Source organism: Cuculus canorus, chromosome 16 (assembly GCF_017976375.1).
Source record: "Cuculus canorus isolate bCucCan1 chromosome 16, bCucCan1.pri, whole genome shotgun sequence".
In the NCBI taxonomy this organism is placed as follows: Eukaryota; Metazoa; Chordata; class Aves; order Cuculiformes; family Cuculidae; genus Cuculus; species Cuculus canorus.
In genome coordinates this window covers 1,504,235-1,524,535 of record NC_071416.1, presented here as the reverse complement: position 1 = coordinate 1,524,535, position 20,301 = coordinate 1,504,235, and the positions used below count along the sequence as shown (strand labels likewise).

At 52.9% G+C, this 20,301-nt stretch overlaps 1 protein-coding gene across 1 annotated transcript in view; it reads left to right on the top strand.

Moving 5' to 3' along the window:
- The first annotated feature begins 495 nt into the window (after positions 1–495).
- LOC104059347 (rho GTPase-activating protein 39) overlaps positions 496–20,301 on the top strand; it is a 60,094-nt gene continuing 40,288 nt past the window's right edge. Inside the window, exon 1 of the mRNA XM_054081349.1 lies at positions 496–653. Within this exon, the coding sequence (XP_053937324.1) occupies positions 643–653 (11 nt within the window). The 5' untranslated portion in view covers positions 496–642. The remainder of the gene's footprint in view (positions 654–20,301) is intronic.

Here is a 20,301-nt window from a genome sequence, read left to right as displayed (position 1 = left end):
AGCAGAGACCAACACCCACCTCCCTCCAACCTCCTTTCAGGCAGTGGTAGACAGTGATGAGGTCTCCCCTCAGCCTCCTTTTCTCCAGGCTGAACAACCCCAGCTCCCTCCGCGGCCTCTGGCGAGACTTGTTCTCCACATCCCAGCTTCTCTGCCCTTCTCTGGACGTGCCCCAGCCCCTCAATCTCCATCTTAAAAGGGCAAAGATATTTCCCTCCGCCGCTGGTCCGCCGGGTCCCAGCCCCACTTGCCCCATCCCCACTGTCCATCCCCACTCGGTGTCAGCAGTGCCCGAGGCTGCAGGGCCGCCGGTGCGGAGGCAGCACCGGGGCCCGCGGTGAGGCTGCTGGGAGAGAGGCCAAGAGCCCGGCGGGTTACAGGGACGCAGGTGTCGAAGCCAGGTTTTGGGTCAGAGAGTTCACACGCCCTCTGCATTCACAACAGGTTTGCTTCACTGAAACACGTTTTCGCCTTAGCTGCGAGCACGTGAGCCGCAGGCACCTCCGAGCATCCCGGCGGGAAGGCCCCGCCCGGCAGGGGGACCCGGGGAGCGGCGGGGGTCCCTCTGGCCGCGCCCCCGGGCGGGGCCGGGCCGGGAGCGGGGTTCACGTCCTGCCCCGCGAGCGGCAGAGCGGCCGCGCAATGGCGGAGCGGTGAGCGAGGGGACGGGTCCCTTTGGGTTCTGGGTGGGCTCTCCCCCCCCGCTCCCGATCACCTCCCCGGCTGCTTCCCCTGCTGCTTCCCCCTCTGCTCCCGATCGCCTCCCCTTCTGCTCCCCCTCTGCTCCCGATTGCCTCCCCGGCTGCTCCCCCTCTGCTCCAGATCGCTTCCCCTTCTGCTCCCCTCTCTGCTCCCGGCTCTGCTCCCCCTCTGCTCCCCCTTCTGTTCCCCCTCTGCTCCCCGGTCTGCTCCCGATTGCCTCCTCCTCTGCTCCCGGCTCTGCTCTCGGCTCTGCTCCCGATCGCCTCCCCTTCTGCTACCCCTCTGCTCTCGGCTCTGCTCCTTATCGCCTCCCCCTCTGCTCCCCGGCTGCTCCCCCTCTGCTCTCGATCGGCTCCCCGGCTGCTCCCCCCTCCCTCTGCTCCCCCTCTGCTCCCGATCGGCTCCCCCTCTGTTCTCGGCTCCGCTCCCCCCGCTGCTCCCTGCCGGCCGTTCCCGGGCTGTTGGCGAGCCCCGATCCCCGCGGCTCTGCCCCGGCCCCGCGCCCCCTCCTGCCCGGGGTCCGGCCGAGCCGCGCATCGCCCTGGGCATCGTGTCCCCCCCCCGCCCCGGGCTCGGTGTTATCCCCCCCCGGGCTCGGTGTCCCCCCCTCCCCAGGGCTCGGTGTCCCGCCCCCCCTTGTCCCCCTTCCCGGGCTCGGTGCCCGCTCTGGTCCCGCTCGGGCCGGGGCTCCCGGGGCTCCGGGCGCGGCGGTGGCGCTGGGTCTGCGGGGGTGCCGGAGTCCCGGCGCTCCGGAGGCTCCCCGCGGTGACCGGAGGCTCCTCCGGGCTCGCTCTCGGCTCGGGGCGCTGCCGCCGCGCCGCTTCGTCGGCGTTTCTTTCCCCCCTCGATGGAAAGCCCAGCCGGTTTCCCGTCCCGCGAGCGGCTCCCCGGCTCCGGGCTCCGCCGCCCGCCGTCTCTGTCCGGGCGGAGGGCGGTGCTGGCGGGGTCGGGGCCCTGGAGGTGTCTGGGAGGACGTCTTCCTCTGGCCTTTGAAGTTGGGTTCTTTTGCCTTTTCTTCTGTGTCTTCTGCATCTTCTCCGGCAGAAGGTGGTTTGAGATAGTAAGAAGGAGCATCTTGGGAAGGGACAGCGAATGCCCTCGAGAGGGGATGTCGAATGCCAGAATCCATCCAGAGCTGAACCCTGAGCCGCAGCTCGCTCGCAGCGGCTGCTCCTGCCTCCCTGCCTGGGACAGCCAAGGGCGCTCGGCGCGCTGCGACCCGGCTTGCAGGTTGCTTGGTTCACCAAAAAAACCTTACGAAGCCGTGTAGATTTGGGGCTATCGCTCTGCTGGCCGGTGCAGAGGAGTATTGGGCTTCTTGCACCAGATTTCAGCATGTTTTTTCCAGCGTATCCCCCCTGACAATCTCTGGTGCTTCTGGAGTTCTGTGTATGGTGGGCTGATGAGATGGCTCTTTCCTGTCACTTGGATGGAAGCTGTTTGGAGTGATGCTGGGATAACAGCAGATTATAGCAATGCAGGAGCCGAAGCCAGGTTTTGGGTCGGATAGTTCACGTGCCTTCTGCATTCACAGGTTTGCTTAGCTGAAACAGATGTCTTGGCCTTAGCTGGGAGTGCGTGAGCTGCAGGGAGATCTGAGTATCCTGGCCCTGGCGCGTTTTGTAACCAAGAGGATTTCATGGTTGTCCTTGTGATGCAGAAGGCTGCTTTCAGCCTGACGGTTACTGGCGTGGCTGTTTAGTGTGATTAATACAAAATAGAAAGGATTCACAGGCTTTATGTTCTGATTATGATGAAGACTTTTAATTTTGTTATTGAATCTCAGGATATTGAGTCTGAGTTTGTTGCATATAGTTAATTCAGGCTTTAATTTGTCTTTGCCTGAATACCTGTGTCTGTGTTTTATCAGAAGCTGTACTTCAGGAAGAAGTGAAAACTTCCACGCCTCATCTGCCTGCCCTGGAGCTGCTGACGGACTGCTTGTGTCCGAACTCAGCCCAGGTTTTGCCACAAAGGTCTTTTGGCTTTGGCGGGGCATCTGAACCCCTGCTGTCATTCCACAGAGCCCCCAACATCCACAGGACTGGGTCCCTGTGCCCTATTCTGGCTTATCCTCTTGTTAATTGTTCAAATGAGGCAGTGAATAGATGTCCTCTCTGTAGCTGGTTGTGACTACAGGACAAGCGTCTGTTCCCAGCAGCTCGTTTCGCTCTGTCTGCTGGATGAGCCTGTTCCTGGGTGAGCTGTGGTAACCCCTTTGCAGGAAATGAGCTGGGAGTGAAGGTCTGTGTTTGCTCTGACATCAGCCTAGATAAGTGCAGGTGGGAGAGCTTATCAGCCCAGCCCCTGCCACGCACTTCTGGTGTCACCCCTGCTCCTCTGAATGTGCTGCTGGAGCTATGGAGCTTGCCAGGGCAATTTCCCTGGGGTGAAATGGGCTAAGGGTGAAAGACCAACTGCCTTTAAGTGCAATCAGGGGTGTAGTTTTGCTGGCAGGTACAGAAGAGAAGTGATAAGCTGTGGAGGATGCCGTAGTTGGGCATCTTGTCCACCAGCACTGCTGTACCCTTTGCAAGTTGCTTCCATCAACAGGCCCGGCATGGCCTGGAGCTCACTCCTGAGGCAGAGCTGTGCCTTCGGTTTGTGTTTGACTCAATGCAGATAAAGCTTGGTCCTTGGGAAACACCTTCAGACCCACCAGAGGGTGGAAACTAATCTGGAGTTCAAAGGACAGCAGCGTTTCCTCCTTCCCTGTGGTCTCCTTTCCCAGTGTTTCCATTCCTGTCGTACTCCCCAAGTGGCTTTCTCTGTGGATGATGCAATTAGGAGGAGATGCTTGTGAGCTTCCAGCAAATAAATATGTCAGAATTTGAAATGCTCCATTTGGGCTCTCTCCATCCTTCCCAGGTGGAGTGCAATTATTTGTGCCTTGTTGTGACATGTATGCGCTCGTGTTTCTTTAAAAAACCCTCCAGGCAGATTCATATGGCTCGTGAAGTGCCTCTTATTTGCAGTAAAAACAAATTCCCGAGCGGATGTTGGGGTTTGGTTGTAGCTGGATTCATGCAGGTGGTTCTGAGCTCTGCCGTGGTTACTCACACGCTGGAGGTTAATTCCTGCCTGTGTCACGGTGGGCAGAAGGGCAGCTCCCCCGCAGGGAAGACGGCTTTGATGATCAAGCGATTTCTTGCACTTTTTAGTAGCTCAGTCACGAGTGTCCACTGGAGCAAGCTGTCTCTGGTTGTTTTTGTGCCTTTCATGGGGAAGAGTAGTCTTTTGCTTTGGGCAATTTCTTCAAGCAGTCAGGTTTTGGAGTGACAGGGAAGTATTAACTACAGCAGCAGATGTGGAGTCCATCTGTGCATACATCTGGAACGAGTCGCTGCAGGTCAAGAGAGAGAAATTGTTTTGCACTTGGTCTTTGTCTCATGGGAGAGTGGAGAACATACCATTATTTGATAATTCTCTCATCCTAATTATTGTTCCAAGGGTTTGAAGTTACTGATATAAGGAACAACAGTGTGAGGGTGGGGAGGCCCTGGCCCAGGTTGCCCAGAGCAGTGGTGGGTGCCCCATCCCTGGAGGTGTTCCAGGCCAGGCTGGATGGGGCTTGGAGCCCCTGATACCGTGAGAGGGGCGTGAGACTGGATGGGCTTTGAGGTTCCTTCCAACCCAACCCATTCTGTGATATTTCTGATTGAATTCCATCCTCCAGCTCCTCTCAAGAGCTCTTTTCTTTGTGTGTTGGCAGCTGCCATTTGTTGGTTATGCAGTGCCCAGAGCTAAAAGAGACTTGGGAAGCTTATAGTGAGGATGCTAAAGATCCAGATTGCCTGCTTTCACTGAAGTGTGGGAGATGGGGAGGACTGTGATTCCCAGGGCAATGTTAGTACCGCCGGTGTGGCAGCCTGAGGAGTGGGGGATGTGTGGCCTCCTGCAGTTCCATGCTGCAGACAAAAGAAGGGGATGGACAATATCAGCTTCAGAAAATCCCCACTGGAAAAAACGAGCTGAAAGACAGAAGAACTGGAGATGCTGTGATTATTTTTTTTAGTCTTGTCTTTTTGTACTTAAGGTCATGTATGAAATTCTAGTGAGGACATGCAGTGCTGGGCAACTTCCGAAACTGAGATCTGAATAAAATTCAGTTATTCATTGGCATCCTCATCAGCCACCAAAGGCAAATAGAAGGCTGGTGCTACACAGAGGATGTATTTTCTTAGCCCTCTCATATTCTGCTTGTGCCCAGCTCCCTGAGACAAGCTCTTACTGCACTTTGCCTTCCTCTGTGGAAACTCCTCTGCTGTGGGATGAAACGAAGATGACGGTGAGTGCCCCGTGCTCCGTGGACTTGCTGAGCATTTCTGTTTCAGCATGGAGCAGAGCAGTCCTGGGCCCCTCTGAACCGACCTTTTCCTTAGCTGCAGGGTTTATGATCTACCAAAAATAAACAAGCCAAGCAGGAGGAAAACCCTCCAACCTGTGCTGGGCTCGTTTGTGTGTGTAACTTGGCAGATGTGGACGCTGCCATGGGGCACTTTGCTTTGGCAGATGGGGCTGCTTCCTACCTGGGCAAACAAAGTTGCTGCTTTCTGGCTGGAAACCTGCTAGAGGCAGAAAAGACTCAGTGTAGTGGGGTTTTGTGTTGTCTTGCACATGGTGAACCAGTGGCTCAGGGCCCGGTGCTGTGCAGCACAGATCACTTCTTTGTTTTCTAGATCTGTTTGGTTTTGCGTGTGCTTATTTTTTCCAGTAGAGAATGACAGGGGCTTTCTGTCTCCACGACCGTGACACCAAGAAAAGCTCTGCACAATGCTCCTCAATGAGCTGAGACCCAACTCTGCAAATCCCCTTCAACTGCATGGAGTTCAGCTGCCTTGGCTTTTTATTTGACTCAAAGCGAGTGCAATGTTGTGCACGTGGGTTTTTGTGTGTAGCAGCAGCCAGGGCTCCAGTTAGGAGGAGGCTGAATTGGTACCAAATATCTTCAGTAACAAAGTGAAGTCAGGCAATACATTTTCATAGGAGACTTTGTAGCTGAATAACGAAATGCAGACCCAGGGGATGGGTTAGGGGAGCAGTGCTGTGTTGTGCTGCCTGAAAAGTTGCCCCTGCAGAGGCAGAATCCAATCCAGGTGGTGGATACTGGCTGCAGTTCTCAGTGCCCATGCTCTGCTGGCTGGGTCCTCAGCAGGGCTGCCTTAGTTTTACCACCAGGACCCTGCCCTGCTCCAGCCAGCTGCTCCTGGTCACCCCAGTGGCTCCAGCACCCGAACCTCACCACTGCTCATCTGCTTGTGCAGTTGTGCTCCCTGTGCTGCCTCATCCGCTCTGGGCTTGTTGCCCATGTGCTTCTGGTGCTGTGTGGGCAATATCACGAGCAGGGATATTTGCAGGCATGGGGCAACCTGTGGGTGGTCACACACTGTGATCCAGGCTCCTGTATACATTTGAACAGTCACCCAAGGTCCAGCTGCTAGTTCCAACACATTCAGTTTGTCATAGGACTGTAAATGCCGTATCTGGTCCTCTGCTGTTCTAGTGGCTTTTCCTCCTCTTGGTGGTTCTTTGATCGTCCTCCGATAGCTACAACTGTCCATCTGTGTGTCAGCCATGCTGTTGGCCTCTTCTTTGCTCCCAGGCTGCGGTAATGAGGTTTGGGATTTTTTATTAGCCCTTCCAAAGCATTTCTCTAAGTTATGGTGAGAGGAGAAGCTCCAAGTGTTTTCCAAATCCTCGGTGATGAATTAACATCAAGTGAAGCAAGGAGAGATGGTGACAGGGCTGCGTGCTGAGGTGCAGAGCCTGGAGTGTTGCACTGAACGTGTACCTAAGGACAGATCTTGAGCATGCTGCAGTGCAGAGGTACATTTTCTTAGCAGTTCATACCATCCTAATACAATAGATAGTCTGGTTGGGATACGGCTGAGTTGCACTTAGTGCAGTAAAGGGAATGTGAAGCGAGTACTGTTGGGGCTTGAAAGGCAGCTCTGTATTTGGGTTGATCAACCCAGGGCCTCTGCCTGCAGTCCTGCATTAGAGCACAAACAGCAGAAGAGTTGCAGTTTTGACTTAAACTCCTTAAAAAGCTTGCCCCTTAAACAAGATACTTCTATTTTCAGTAAATTAGTTGTAAAACCACTGAAAATGAGGATGAAAAGCAAGTGCTGTGGTTCTTTCTGTACTGCGGGTCTGGAAGCTGCCGAGGAAATGCCTGGTGAGTAGGTGCCAGCCTGACAATTCTGCATAAATTCCCTAAAGCCAGAATTTGGCACCGATGTGTGGTTCTGGAGACTGAAGGCTTTTCCAAAGTCTGTTTTGGGGTGGCAAGGAGCATGAAAGAGAAGACAATCAGTGCTGATATTCTAGGGGTGAAGCTGTGCACTGCCACCCTCAGTTCTTCCGGGCCTCTGTCAGAATGGTTGAGTTCACTAAAACAAGAGAAAATTGGCTGCTTTTCAGTTGGCATTCTGGATTAGCTGCGTGTGGGATTGAGGAGCTCCAGTGTCCTTGAGTGATGACTACAGGGATGCACTGTGGGGGGGATGCGGAGGGGACCTCCTTCCAGCAACAGCAAGTCTTCGGATCTGCTCTCCTTTCAGCATGCCATGACGTTATCATCCAGCTCCCTCTCCCATCGTCTGTTGTGCCAGCTTTGGAACGGTGCTGCAGGGGTGACTTTGGGAACATTGTCGAGACTTTGTCCTGGAATGCCAAACCCCCCCTGCGAGAGGGGGAGGCTGGCAGAGCACCCCTCAGGGGCAGAGCTCCCTTTGGTGGGGACACTTGTGTCGGATTGCTTTTGATGAAACAGAGAGGGCTGGATAAGGCTGGCTGAGGCCAACAAAGGGGGAGGTGTCAGTGATTTCAGCCTCTCTGGCTCCCCATAACCCTTCCTCCGCAAGGCAGTCTCTCAGGGTGCAATGGCAGCGTCCCCTGTGTGCCGCCCAGCGCTGCCTCTGGCACTGAGCACATGTGTGCTTCAACTCCATTTGATGTTGGAACGCTGAAATCGCTCTCTTCTGTCTCCGCTTGAATGAGGAAAGCTTGTGCTGAGCTTTCAGAGATGTTTGTGTGCGGAGAGGAGGAGATTTTTAGTAGCCCAGCAGGTTTGGTGCAAGGTGTGTGCTGCTAGGCTGGAGTGAGGCTTTATCCGGGGCTGCGCGCTGCCTGCCCCGCTGCCTCTGGAGCGTGAAGCAAAGACTGCGGGTGGGAAAGGGTGGACAGTGTGGTGATGGCCACGTAGCTCAGTGGACAGCCCAGACTTCAGCTCGAAATGTAAAAATGTGTGATTTCAGTGGTCAATGTGTTCATTCTAGCCTGGCTGGCTCAGACGGTGACCTGCGCTCAGCATGTGTTGGTTTTGGGCTGTGTCCTGCGCTGAAGGCTCTGTGGGGAAGAGCAGTTTCCTATTTGAGAGTGTCTTCTGATACCGTGTACATGGTGTGCTCAGGGTGCTGAAACAGAATAGCCCCCGCAGCTGCGGCGGCTCCCCTACCGCAGTCCTGGCAGCGCCTGCCCCAAGCGGAGTTTGGCCCCAGGAATGGCACGTGGGCAGGGTTGGGTGTGCACTGAATTCCCATCACCTTGCTCAAACCGCTGCTCTTTGCAGCTGTTTCTTCGAGTGTGTGGGGATGGTCAGAGAGCAGACACATTGCTCGGGGCTGCCTGTGGGGCTGCTTTCTTGCCTTTCTGGAGTTTACATGGACTGCAGAGAGGATTTGAGGGGCTTTACATGAGTGAGAAGTGTTCTTTTGAAATTGCCATTTTGAAGCTGTTGCCTGTGGTAGGAATTTGTGTGGCTTTGCCTATGGGGCTGTAGCTGTAAAACCTCCTCATGGTGTGGTTGCTGCCTCTGGGAAAGGCAAATGACATCCGTGAGCATGAGCAACTTTAATACTGAGATGGTTGAAGGCTTGAACTGCTCCGTTGGTCCTTGTGGAAGTGCAACCCATCATTAGGACAGGGGGTGCGTGGGCTCATGGACAAAGCAGTGCCGGTGCTGTGTGAGTCGGGGGCTGTAGGGAACGTTCGTCCCCTCTCCGGGGTGCAGCCCTGTCGGGGCAGAGCTTCCCATGCTGCTCAAGCTGCAGAAGGGTATCAGGCTTCATCTCTTTCAGCTTCGCGCCTGCTAAGCTGTGGCAGAAGACATCAAGAAGAGTAATGAACAGCTGTGGGAGATGCAAACCCTTGCTGCTCTTGTGCTTCAGGCAAAATCTGATTTTTTATGCTTTAGATCAAAACCCATTGCTGTCTAAACCTGTTTTGTGTTTTTTCAGCAGCTGGGCCCTGCTTCTTGTATCCAGTAGGACCTTGGCTGGAGCCACGCTGGCTTTGACCTTGGCTGCGGCTCTGTGTGCTCAGCAGTGCTTGAAACAAGGGAAAGGTCAAGGCTATGGGTGCTCCCTGGAAGGGAGACACTGCCACGGGGTGCTGCTCCTCTGGGATCTTGTCTGCCCTTCGATGTGGTCTCCCCAGGAACGATGAACCTTGACCCTTCTTTGTATTTCAGAGTACCTCAAGAGGGGTTTTGGCCATGTAATGTGTTTCCAGCTGGAAACACATCTCAATTTTGGCAGCTGGAAACTGGGAATATGCTGTTAGTGGTGAAAACTCTACGTATGTGCCCAGGAACATTCATGAGAACTTTGAGCCGGTGGATCTTTGTGACTGGCAGCATTAATAAAATTGATGAGTCTTATGTCTGCCCTGCTGCAGAGCTGGTGTTTCCTCCTGACCTGCTAAAGGGACTCTGCTGTTGCAGTCGTGTGAGAGCTCTGTGATTTGTGTGCCTTGTATGGCTCAGTCCCTCTGCTCCAGGGTAGCTGGTAGGACCAGAGATGGTATGGGAGTTTTTCAGTGATAACATTGGCAGCTCAGAAGGAGTCGGTTCCTCCACCAAGAAAAGAGCAAAGACTTTTTTCTTCTAAAACAAGACAGAAGACAAAAAGAAATATGCAGGGGAAAGAAGGCTGATGGAGAGAGAAAGATGTTGGTCAAAAAGGGGAAGCTGTATCCATACGAAAAGATCAGAAGTATTTATTTCAGCAGATGACATGTAAAATCAAAGTAAGGCAGACCAGAATAAGACTTTTGTAGAGTGAATTTAGCAAATATGACTAATTTTCAAGTGCATCAGAAACCTTTTCCAGACAGACGGTGGAACAGATCAAGGTGGGAAAGGCATGAAAACAAAGCCATCACAGTAGAATATAAACCATTTTCTGGCTGTCTTGACTGCTGTGGAGGAGCTTTGTAGCTTTGCAAACAAGCGTGCTACAAAAGAGCTGTCTGAGAAGTTGTCTCGCACTGAATATCAGTAGAAATAACTCTAGAGGGAACAGAGGAGCTGATTAGACGCTGTAGGGAACAGATAGCATTTGCTCTGGAGTGCGGTAGGATCTTAAGTCTGACATTGCTGGAATACTTTCGTGTGTATCCTATTGCTCAAATTTCTGTGGTATCGCAGAAGCTGATGGTGGCAAATGCATTGGCATTTTATCTGAACTGGGTGCTCTGCCAGGGAAGGACTGGAGAGGATCCTGGGCACCGCTGACCGGGATCTGACCTCCCTGCCTGCACCTCCACGATGAAGAACAAAGTCACTGATGGCGTGGCCAAGCACGGTGCCTCAGAAAAGGGTTCACGGCGCTAATGTGAAGGCAAGCCCTGCCTTGTGAACTTGCTGGAGCTTGGTGGCCACGGGGGTACCAACGCAAATAGACTTCATGTATTTGGGTTTTCAAACAGCCTTTGACAAGGTTCTTTACCAAAGGCTTTTAGGAGACCTAAGTCACTGTGGACATGGAGGAAAGGCCTTGTTATGGACTGAGAACTCGTGAAAGTAGGGCTAAGTGGTTGTTTTGCATAAGAGACTGGTGTTGGGACTGGTGTTCATCCTGTGAGGGTACAGAGAGTTCCACACGTTTACAGAAGATTCTGAACTCCTTCGGAAGGTTGGATACCTCACTGAAATCCGAAAGGACCTCAGAGAACTGAGAAAATGGACAAATAAGTGGCAGATGAACTTCAGCGTTGGAAAATGTGGGGTTCTTCTAGGGGAAGGTTATTCGTATGGGCCTGTATGATTCTAATCCTGGAACCAGTGGTTACAGCTGATGAAGGAGCTTGGAGTCATCATCAACAGTTCTCTGAAATTATCAGCTCAGGGTACAATGTTGGCCGAAACAGCCAGTAACCTTTGGTCACCATCAGCACAGGAGGTAGGCAGAGGACATCGTTTTGACCCTCTGTGACACCTTGGTGCTTTTCTTGGGGACTGTGTGCAGTTCTGGTTTCTGCATATTGATAAGGACAGTGGTGTTGGAAAGGCGGCAGAGAAGACAATTAAAACAACTGAGGGACAGATCAGCTGCCTAACAAGGACAGAGAAAAAACTTTTGACTCCTTAGTTTAGAACAAGTGTATGATCAAGGTATGCAAAATCATGAAGGTATTGATTAAGTTGAATTTCTTCTACTGAGTCTTGTGGCACTGGAACCAGGGACACTTGATGAAACCTACAGGAGGTTGGCTTAAAGCAGGTAGAAGGGAAGTACCTTTGTTTTACACAGTGTGCGTGCGATCAACTGAATTGATTGTCTGAGGAGATTGTGGATGCAAAAGGCATTAGCAGGTTCAAAAAGCACTCGGGTGAATTTACAGGCGGTCAAACTGAAACAGATTCTGGGAAGAACAGCCAGGGATGTACCTTTAGCAACCATAATACGTGTGTGATTCTGGTGGAATAAGGAAGAAGATGGGGTGAGGGTATGACCAGGTTTGTGTGGTCTACCTAAAACCCCTCTCCTGTTGTCCCAGCTGTTGACAGGATGGAGGTGCTGCTGGTTTCACCCAAGATGTGTATTTTACATTCTTGAAAGTTTCCAGAAGCCAGCGTTCAGTAGGAATGTAGATAGATATGACATGTTGTGGAAGAGCCAGTATGGCTTTTGTAGACCACAGCTGAGCCGCACTACTCCATTGGTAGTTGGAAGGTGTTCATGATCGTGTGGCAGAGGTGATCCAGCAGAGTGGACTAGTAGACCTTTCTGAAAGGCTTCAGCATGGGGCATCCAAGGAGAGCCCATCATGGGATGCATCAGTGAATAAATGGTTAAAAGACAGGCTGCGAAGATGAGGAGTAGACTGTCAGGAGTTCACAGTGGAGGGATTTCTGCCTCTCACAGCATTTTTCTGTGACCTGGGAGAGGGGATGGAGGTGATGGCTGACACAGTCCACGTGTGCGGTGATGGGCTCTGTGCAAGCGAGGTAGCAAACCCTGAGCACTAAAATCCAGGAATGTCGGAGTAGTGGGTGTTTCTGCCAAAGCATTGGCTGGTGTTCAGCAATGCTGCAGGAAGGGAGGAGGTGGTTGTGAACAGCAAAGAGGGGGGCGGAGGACAGAATGAAAAAGTCATGGCACCACTGTGATCTGCTCTCAGGTTGGACACGAAGTGAGTACCAGGTCATCCCATCTCAGAACTAAGTCCTCGCTTCCATTTGCTGGGGTAGAGTAAGTGCCTAGTGGGTTTTTGCTCTCACTTTTTTTTTTTTTTGTATCAGTGGCAAATACCATGTGTTGGAGGCAGATGACGACTGTCCAGGGGCACATTGGACATGAAGGGTGGTGGAATGCTCTCCATATCCTTGCCCCAGTCCACTGTGTTGTAAATGGCCAGAGAGAGCGCTGCCCGCTTTGACAGCTTTGTGAATTTGCCCCTTTTTTGCTGCCTTCCCTGCCGCTGCTGAAAATGAAAAGCTCAGCTTTGGACTGAACACAAGCTAATAAATTCTTGATGTTTTGGTGAGAGAAAACAAAAGGAACTTGTTTTGGGCACCAAATCAAAAAGCAAATTGTTCTCACACCACTGTGTGCTGTTACCATGTATAGCAATTACTGCCATGGCAACAGATCTTTCCAAGAGCCAGCCAAGATCTTCCAAGGCTGCGACATAACTTCTGATACTTGCTCATTGTGGTGCTATTAATAACTGTGTTTTCCCCCCTCGTAGCCAGGAAGTTTCTTCTTCCTCATGCACCAGGCGTGAGGGATAAGCTCATTTTAAATCAATTGTGGGGAGAAGTGACACTGGGGATTTCCTGCATTTTTTTTTGTTCTGGAGATCCTGTCTGGTGCTTCCAGCTCTGCAGCCACCGCTGGGCTGGGCTGGCTCTTTGGCTATTTATAAGAAACCCAAGTCTGGTTTTTTTATTCTTTTTCTCTCCCTGCTTCCCTCTGCCCTTAGACCAGGACAAATGGGTGACACACATTTACTCTTCCAGCTATGCACAGAGACCTAAGTGTTTAATTCAGGCTGACTTGGTCAAAGGGAGAACTTGCTGCCAGTTAAACACAATCTGGGCCAGGCTCTGGTCTATGCAATTTCTTTACTTATCTCCTGGTCATTTAAGCAAGATAAAGCCTGTATATTCAAATTTGGGGTTCAACTGTTCTTGGCAGTAGTTGAATTTAATCCTAAAACAATGGAATTGTTTGAGTCAGAAGGGAACCTCAAAGTCCATCCAGTCCCACCGCCTAGCATGGGCAGGGACATCTCCCACTGGATCAGGTTGCTCCAAGCCCCATCCAACCTGGCCTGGAACATCTCCAGGGATGGGGCAGCCACCACATCTCTGGGCAACCTCGGCCAGGGCCTCCCCACCCTCATAGGAAAGCATTTCTGTCTAAGATCTCTAATCTCAATCTCCCTTCTTTCAGCTCAAAACTCATTGTGGTGCTATAGGACCCCCTCATCCTGTCCCTACACTCCCTGATCCAGAGCCCCTCTCCAGCTTTCCTGGAGCCCCTTAGCTGCTCTAAGGTCTCCCTGAAGCCTTCTCTTCAACAGGCTGAACAACCCCAACTCTCTCAGTCTGTCCTCGTACAGGAGGTGCTCCAGTGCTTAGATCATCTCTGTGGCCTCCTCTGGATTCGCTGGAACAGATCCATGTCCTTTCTTTTTAGCTATGTTTAAAAGCCCTAGGTGAGGACCTGGATGATGAGTCTGTCCCCTGCTCTGGTTGTACGCAAGTCACAACTGTGCAGTCGTCCAGTTCCATCCTTCAGAAGAAGGGGTTGTTTTGCCAGGCCGATCTCCACTTCCACAGGAATTTGCTGTTCTTCTGCAGAAGTGTAGCTGTTGAATGTCCAAGCTTCCCTGCCCCCTCTCCTCACCAACTCAAGAGTTAAAGGGTAGACACTCCATGAGCACTTTTTTTACTGGTTTTACTTATTTTCCAGTGCTTTCAAGCCTTGCAGCTGCTTCTGCTGTCACTGCCTCTGACATCCCCCTTCCCCAGACCTCCCCAACCCGCTGGACTGACAACCGGCCATCAGAACCAGGAGAAAAAGGTTTAGGGAAAGCATGGAGTCTTTTATCCTATTGATGGAGAAGGTGAAGAAATGGGTGTATGCCCTGCAAAAGGGTGGTCCGGATCAAGAAATAACTAAATAGTGTCCACAGGGAGTGACTCCATCCTTTTATTGCTGCTCTCCCCGTCTCTTGGGAGGGTCTGTTGAAGGTGGTACCACCAGCAGTGCCACCAAGGGCTGCGGCTCCCTGGGGAGGCAGCGTGTGATGCAGCAGTTTGGCCGAGGGAGCCTGTCAGAGAGGGTAGCAGCTTGCAGCCCAACTGTTTTTCCTCCTGGACATCTCCAGGAAGCAACCAAGACCCTATCTGAGCACCTCCAGGAGCTGACACAGTTAGTTACTCACCAATAACCGGCATCTTGCTGACGCCCAGGAAGGTTAATCCCACCTTTGTTTCTGTGACACGGGGAGAGTGGAGGCACATTTGGGGCTGAAACTAATACCACTTTGCTCCGACACATGAGCTCGCAGAGGTGTTTGGTTTTAAAAAGGTTGTGCCTGCGTTGAGTGAGTCAGTCTTTTTGTTTTCCTCATTAGATCAGGCCAGATCTTGTTAATGACAGAGCACCAGAACTGTATACAACTGGTGTTTGTTTGGAGTCCCAAGGTGTTACTGTAGTGACTAGGACAGACACAAGTGGGTAGCGCACACAAAGCAGAGGCTGGAATCCAGCTCATGGGATGCGACTCTTGCGCACACCACAGTGTTTTGGAGATGATCAGGAAAAGAATGTCAGTTTGGGGCACCACTTAAACACGCCTTTCCTTTAAGAGGAAGCTTTTTTTCATGCTTTATTACATCAGAATTAAAAACCATGGTAAAAATCAAACACGGGTTGTGTTTTTCATCCCAAACTTCTAATTCCCTCATCGCTGGGTGAGCTTGTCAGAGCTGGAGGGCTGCATGGGGGGGAGCCGTGCACTGCTCTGTGGGGCGAGCGTGCAGGATGGGGAGGCTGCAGGGCTGAGGGAGGGACCGATGCCGCACGGTCCAGTTTGTTCACTTCACAGCATCCTTACTCAGTCACGTGTGATGTGCTTTTCATTCAGTGATTCCTGTAGGCAAAACAAATGTAAAAAATTAATTTCTCATGGGAAAGAGATATTTTGCGTCTTGTTTTCTGAAGGGTTTATGAACTCTGGGGCTGAGGTTTTCATTTGTTTATTTACTGCCTCTCTTCCCTTGCCAGAGAAAATCAGTGTGCTTTGGGCTGGGGAAAATGATGACTCGGAAGCAGCCCCTCTGCACAGAATCCTGTTGGGATGAGTTTCCTGATGGCAGCTCGGGATGCAGGGGATGGTTACTCTTTTGTGGACTCTGACTCTCTGCCACCCCGGCACTGTAGCAGTTAACTGGAGTCACGCTTGACAGGCTTGAACAGCCAATGCTGCCAGGAGCTGCTCTGCATTTGTTCCTGCTCCGCTTTTTCAACACAGACAGCTGCAGCCGGGGAGATTTGCAGAAGAATGAAATGGCCTAAAAAAGTTGTGATGAAACACTGTTATCTTTGTTTTCTAGTTTTGGGCAGCGGCATTCTGTGGGCTCTGCTTGCTGAGAGAGAACCCGGTCCCCTGCAAACCCATCTGTGCTGTGAGGGGTTCTCAACGGGCTCTGTGTTTGGGCTGGTCAATAACTGGCAGTGCTTTAAATGAACAGAGACAGAGGGCCATTATTTTGCTAAAGCCATGCGTTTAGGAATGTGCTGCTTCAGATATGTCGCTTTGCAGAGTGGTGCTTGAAAGCCGCCTGCGCTCCAGCCCCGCTGTTGTAGGGAGCCAAGAGCTGGCACCCAAGTGCCACCCGCTGCTCAGGTACAGCCCTGCCCTGCAGGTGCTCCACCCTGTAATGACAGCCTCGGCCTCCTTTGGAACTGCTGAAGATGTGATGGGGTTTTTATGGTCTAGTGGAGTTATTTCGGACCTGAGGTGGGTGTCTCAAGAGGTCCTTTCAGTCCCTGTCCCTGCACGCTCTTGCTAAGGGGTCTGCTCGCTCTCGAGGTCCCAGCTGATGGACTCTCCTCGTCTGGGCTTATAGGTTTCTTTTCCATTCCAGTCTTCCCGGTTTTCGCTCATAGACATCATTCAGAAGCCCCTGTAAATGTTTTTTTCCTTGTTGCTCAGTGTTCCCTTGCATAGCAAATGATCTGCTCTGTGCCTGGCGTAAGTGAGCCTCTGGCATGTGGCTGCTCGCTTTGCTCTGTCGTGGCTGCTATGAGCCCTCTCTTCCCTTCAGTAAGGATGGTACAAAAATTGTTCTTTTCCCCTCCTGCGTGGGGGAACTCTACGCTCCATAGCACTGCAGCAGATTTATAGCTGTGCAGTGCTTCACATGGTTTCGCTAAGTGCAGGATGATCGCTCTGTGTGCAGAAATGATGGAATTCAGTCGGCTGCAGAGTTCCTGCTGCAGTCGTGCTCCTCGCGTGGCGTGAGTGACGTGGGCTGCTGCTGGGCTGGTGGAGCAGTTGCTGGGTTCGTGTGGTGGGATGACTTTTCCAGAACAGCTCCTGATTGTGGAGCCCCTTCTTCCCAGGCTGCTCTCGTTGGCATCGACTGTCTGAGGCAGCAGCTGCAGGGTCTGCGAGGGCTTTGTGGCAATGCTGAGAGGCATCCCTGAAATCAGTAGCGCTGATGTAGGAGGCCATGAAGAGTAAATCTCAGTCCTGAGGCAGCTGGGCAGCAAGCTGGATAAATCTGGACCTTTGTCAGTAATTCCTAGAATGACAGGGAGGGCAGCGGGTGCTGCCGTGTCCTTGAAATAGCAGGGGTATCATTGGTGTGACATTACTTGCTTTGGCATAGGGAGAGTACTTGGTGTGTGCTGCCTCTCCAGGGCTCTGGGCTTTTGCCCTTCATCCTTTTGGCAGGTGCATCTTCTCTGCCTCGTTCCCTGCAGCCGTATCCGCATGATGCTGTGGCCCCGGGCGCAGCCCTGTCAGCATTGGGAAATGTCACCCTGCTTAGGTCTGATTTATTCTGTTCAGTGGCTGCTGAGAGCTGGGGGGGACTCAGAGGTGTATGGCAACAGGAACAAGCCCTGTTCAGCTTTCTGGTCACTGGCCAGGGTCTCAGTCAGCAATAGCACTGTGTTGCTGGGGCTGGTCAGGAAAGCAGGAGACTCATGCGTGGGTTTTGGCTTTTGCCTTGTGTCCATCACCCTGATAAAAACAGGAACAGCCCAGGCCTAATTGTAGGGTTACAGTCATGCTGGAAGGCTCTCAGGTGCTGAGTCCCGTCCTGGGCATCCTGTGTGACTCAGCGCCAGCACACGCTCTGGACATGGATAAAGCCCAGCTCTGTTCTGGCTGGAAGCCTCTGTCTGCGCTTAGTGTGACCCAAGAAGACATAAGGAGAAAGCAGATGTGTGACCTTGGGCGCCTCACTGCAGGGATTCACACGCTGGAGCAGCCAGCGATGGCCTGGCGTGAGTACCCCCTGCCCCTTGATGGGGCTGTGCATGGTGAGATGGCAGCAGTGGTGCTCATGGAGCCCTGCTTGGGGCACAAATCCTCCCTGAGTCCAGGGACATGGCCTTTCGGGGTGGTGGGAAGGTGTCCGTTTGCTGTGCTGGGGCTGAGCTCAAATGCCTTGATGGGGCAGCTCCAGGGATGGTGGGTGGGCAGGGAACATCCCAGCCGTGGAGGTCGTGGAGGTCGGTTGGTGCTGAGCTCATGGATTGCCTTGTAGTGCTGTCACCCAAGCAGTGCGAGGGATTCCTTCTCTAGGATATTGCCAAACCTGAGAGTTTCCTATGTCAATCCTGGTTGTTGGGGCCGAAGTCTGGTCACCAGCAGGTTGGGATGCAGTCACTGTCGTAGTGCGGCACTGCTGGTATTGCTCCGAGTCCCCACGGCAGTGGACATGACTGCGTGTTGGAAGATTGATGGGAGCACAGCACCGTATGTGTCAGGCTCAGCTCCCACCAGGGCAGCGACTGTCTCGCTGGCACTGACCTCCCTGCAGCAGCTGGGATTGGATGGGGCTGGGGATCCATGGAGCGCCTTTTGGAAGGAGAAAGAGGATGAAAACTGCCAGTACTTTTTTTTTTTTTCTGTTGAAACTCATTCTCAGAAGCCCAGCCCTTAAAAGGAAAAATGACACTGCTGAAGCCTTCTCTGAGCTTAGGAGGTGCCACTGCGTCTGAGGCACAGCAGAGCTTTATGGGGGCTGTTTAAGGGTTGGGGGTTTGGACCCTGCTCTGAATTGCAAGATGAAAACTCCAGCCATAGTGGCAGAGGATTTCAGGGACGCCGTGGTGGCGGGAGGGATCCAGGGGACGTAATGGTGTCGGGAGGGATCCTGGGAACAATGTGGTGTGAGTAATCCAAGGGACACCGTGGTGGTGGAAGAGATCCTGGGGATGCTGTGGTGGTGTGAGAGATCCCAGGGATGCCATGGTGGTGTGAGGGATCCAGGCATTGCCGTGATGGCAGGAGCGATCCCAGGGATGCTGTGATGCAAGAGATCCAGAGAATGCTCTGGAATCAGCTCAGGGGCTGAATGGGTTGTCCAGACAGATCCTGGAGCTCAAGGGAAATGGCTCACTGCCCTGTTCTGGTCTGACGCTCAAGCTCTATGCGGGATTTTGTTCCTGAGCCATGTAGAGCTCCTGGGTCAGCTGGGACAGATCCACAGGAGAGACTGTCCATCCAGATCTGTGTCACCACCAGGCTGGGCACCCTGGCAAATTGCAGAGGGAAGCACCTGGAACCTTCCTGGTGCTGAATGCTTTTTGGCATCTTATTTCTTTTACCCTCTGCCCAGGTGGCAGCAGGCACGTCTCTCTCTGGCCATGACGCAGTCTGAGACCCTCGCTGACAGTTTGGGGATAGAGAGAAACAGAGGCTCTTGGGCTCCAAGGGAGCAGCAGGCTCTTGCCCTGGGCCCAGCAGGCAGCCCCGCTCTGTGCCTCCAACGGAGGAGCTGCAGCAGGAGCCTGCGCTTACCTGGCTGTGCAGCGCAGGCAGAGATGTGCGCAGCCTACGGGCATGGCCAAGGTTTTTTTTTTCTGGGAGTGGATTTTACTTCTGCCCTCAGGTGCAATTTCCTTCAGTGTTGGTTGTCCCATGGCAGCTGGGCCCACATCTCTGGTACCTGAGCTCCTCCTGCTCTATCGAGCCCATCTCAATAGAGCAGGTGCTTTGTACTCTGCCCTGAAGCCATGAAAACAGGGATGTTTTCTGCCCCTTGCTCTTCCCTCTGTTGCAGAACGCCTGTCCTGTGGCGAGGGATGGAGGATGGGCTGGAGCTGAGCAGCACTTCATGTCCCTCTGTCTCGCCCTCTCCATGGGGTGGTGTCTCTGTGGTGCTGGTGCTTGCCGGGATGCTTTCAAGGTCTGGACCAGTACGAGCCTGGTGCTGCTGGTGGGGCTGCACAGGTGGTGGTGGGCAGTACTCAGCTCTGAGTGGGTGAGGAGAGCATGAAGGTTGGTGTGGTGGAGATTCTGTGCTGCCCTCCCTTCTCCCTGCTGGGGTATGATGCTCCGAGCTGCCTGTGCATCCATCTCACCCAGGGTTCAGGTGCTGGTGTCAGGATGTAGGACCTTACACCTTTGAGGCTGTTCTGGGCTTGATTTTAAGTGGATTATTTTTGTAGTGTGACCTGGCGTGGAGTCTGCTTCCCTGGGGAGGATTCCCCTCTGCCCCCAAGTGATAGAATCATGGAATGATTTCTGTTGGAAGGGACCTCAAAGCCCATCCAGTCCCACTCCCTACCATGGGCAGGGACATCTCCCACTGGATCCAGTTGCTCCAAGCCCCATCCAACCTGGCCTTGAACACCTCCAGGGATGGGGCAGCCACCACTGCTCTGGGCAACCTGGGCCAGGGCCTCCCCACCCTCACAGCAAAACATTTCATCCTAATATCCTATCTCAATCTCCCCTCTTTCAGCCAGAAACTGTTCCCCCTCATCCCATCCCTGCACTCCTTGATCAAGAGCCACTCCCCAGCTTTTCTGGAGGTCTCCCTGCAGCCTTCTCTTCTCCAGCCTGAACAACTCCAACTCTCAGCACTGGGAGGTGCTCCGGTCCTCGGATCATCTTTGTGGCCTCCTCTGGACTCCAACAGATCCATGTCCTTCCTGTGCTCAGGACTCCAGAACTGGACACAGGGCTCCACGTGGGGTCTCAGCAGAGCAGAGCAGAGGGGCAGAATCCCCTCCCTGGCCCTGCTGGTCCCACTGCTTTTGGAGACCTCAGGAAATCTCAGCCATGTCTTGAAGGTCCTTGACTCTTACTTCTTTCTGTCAGATCTTGGAGGAACCT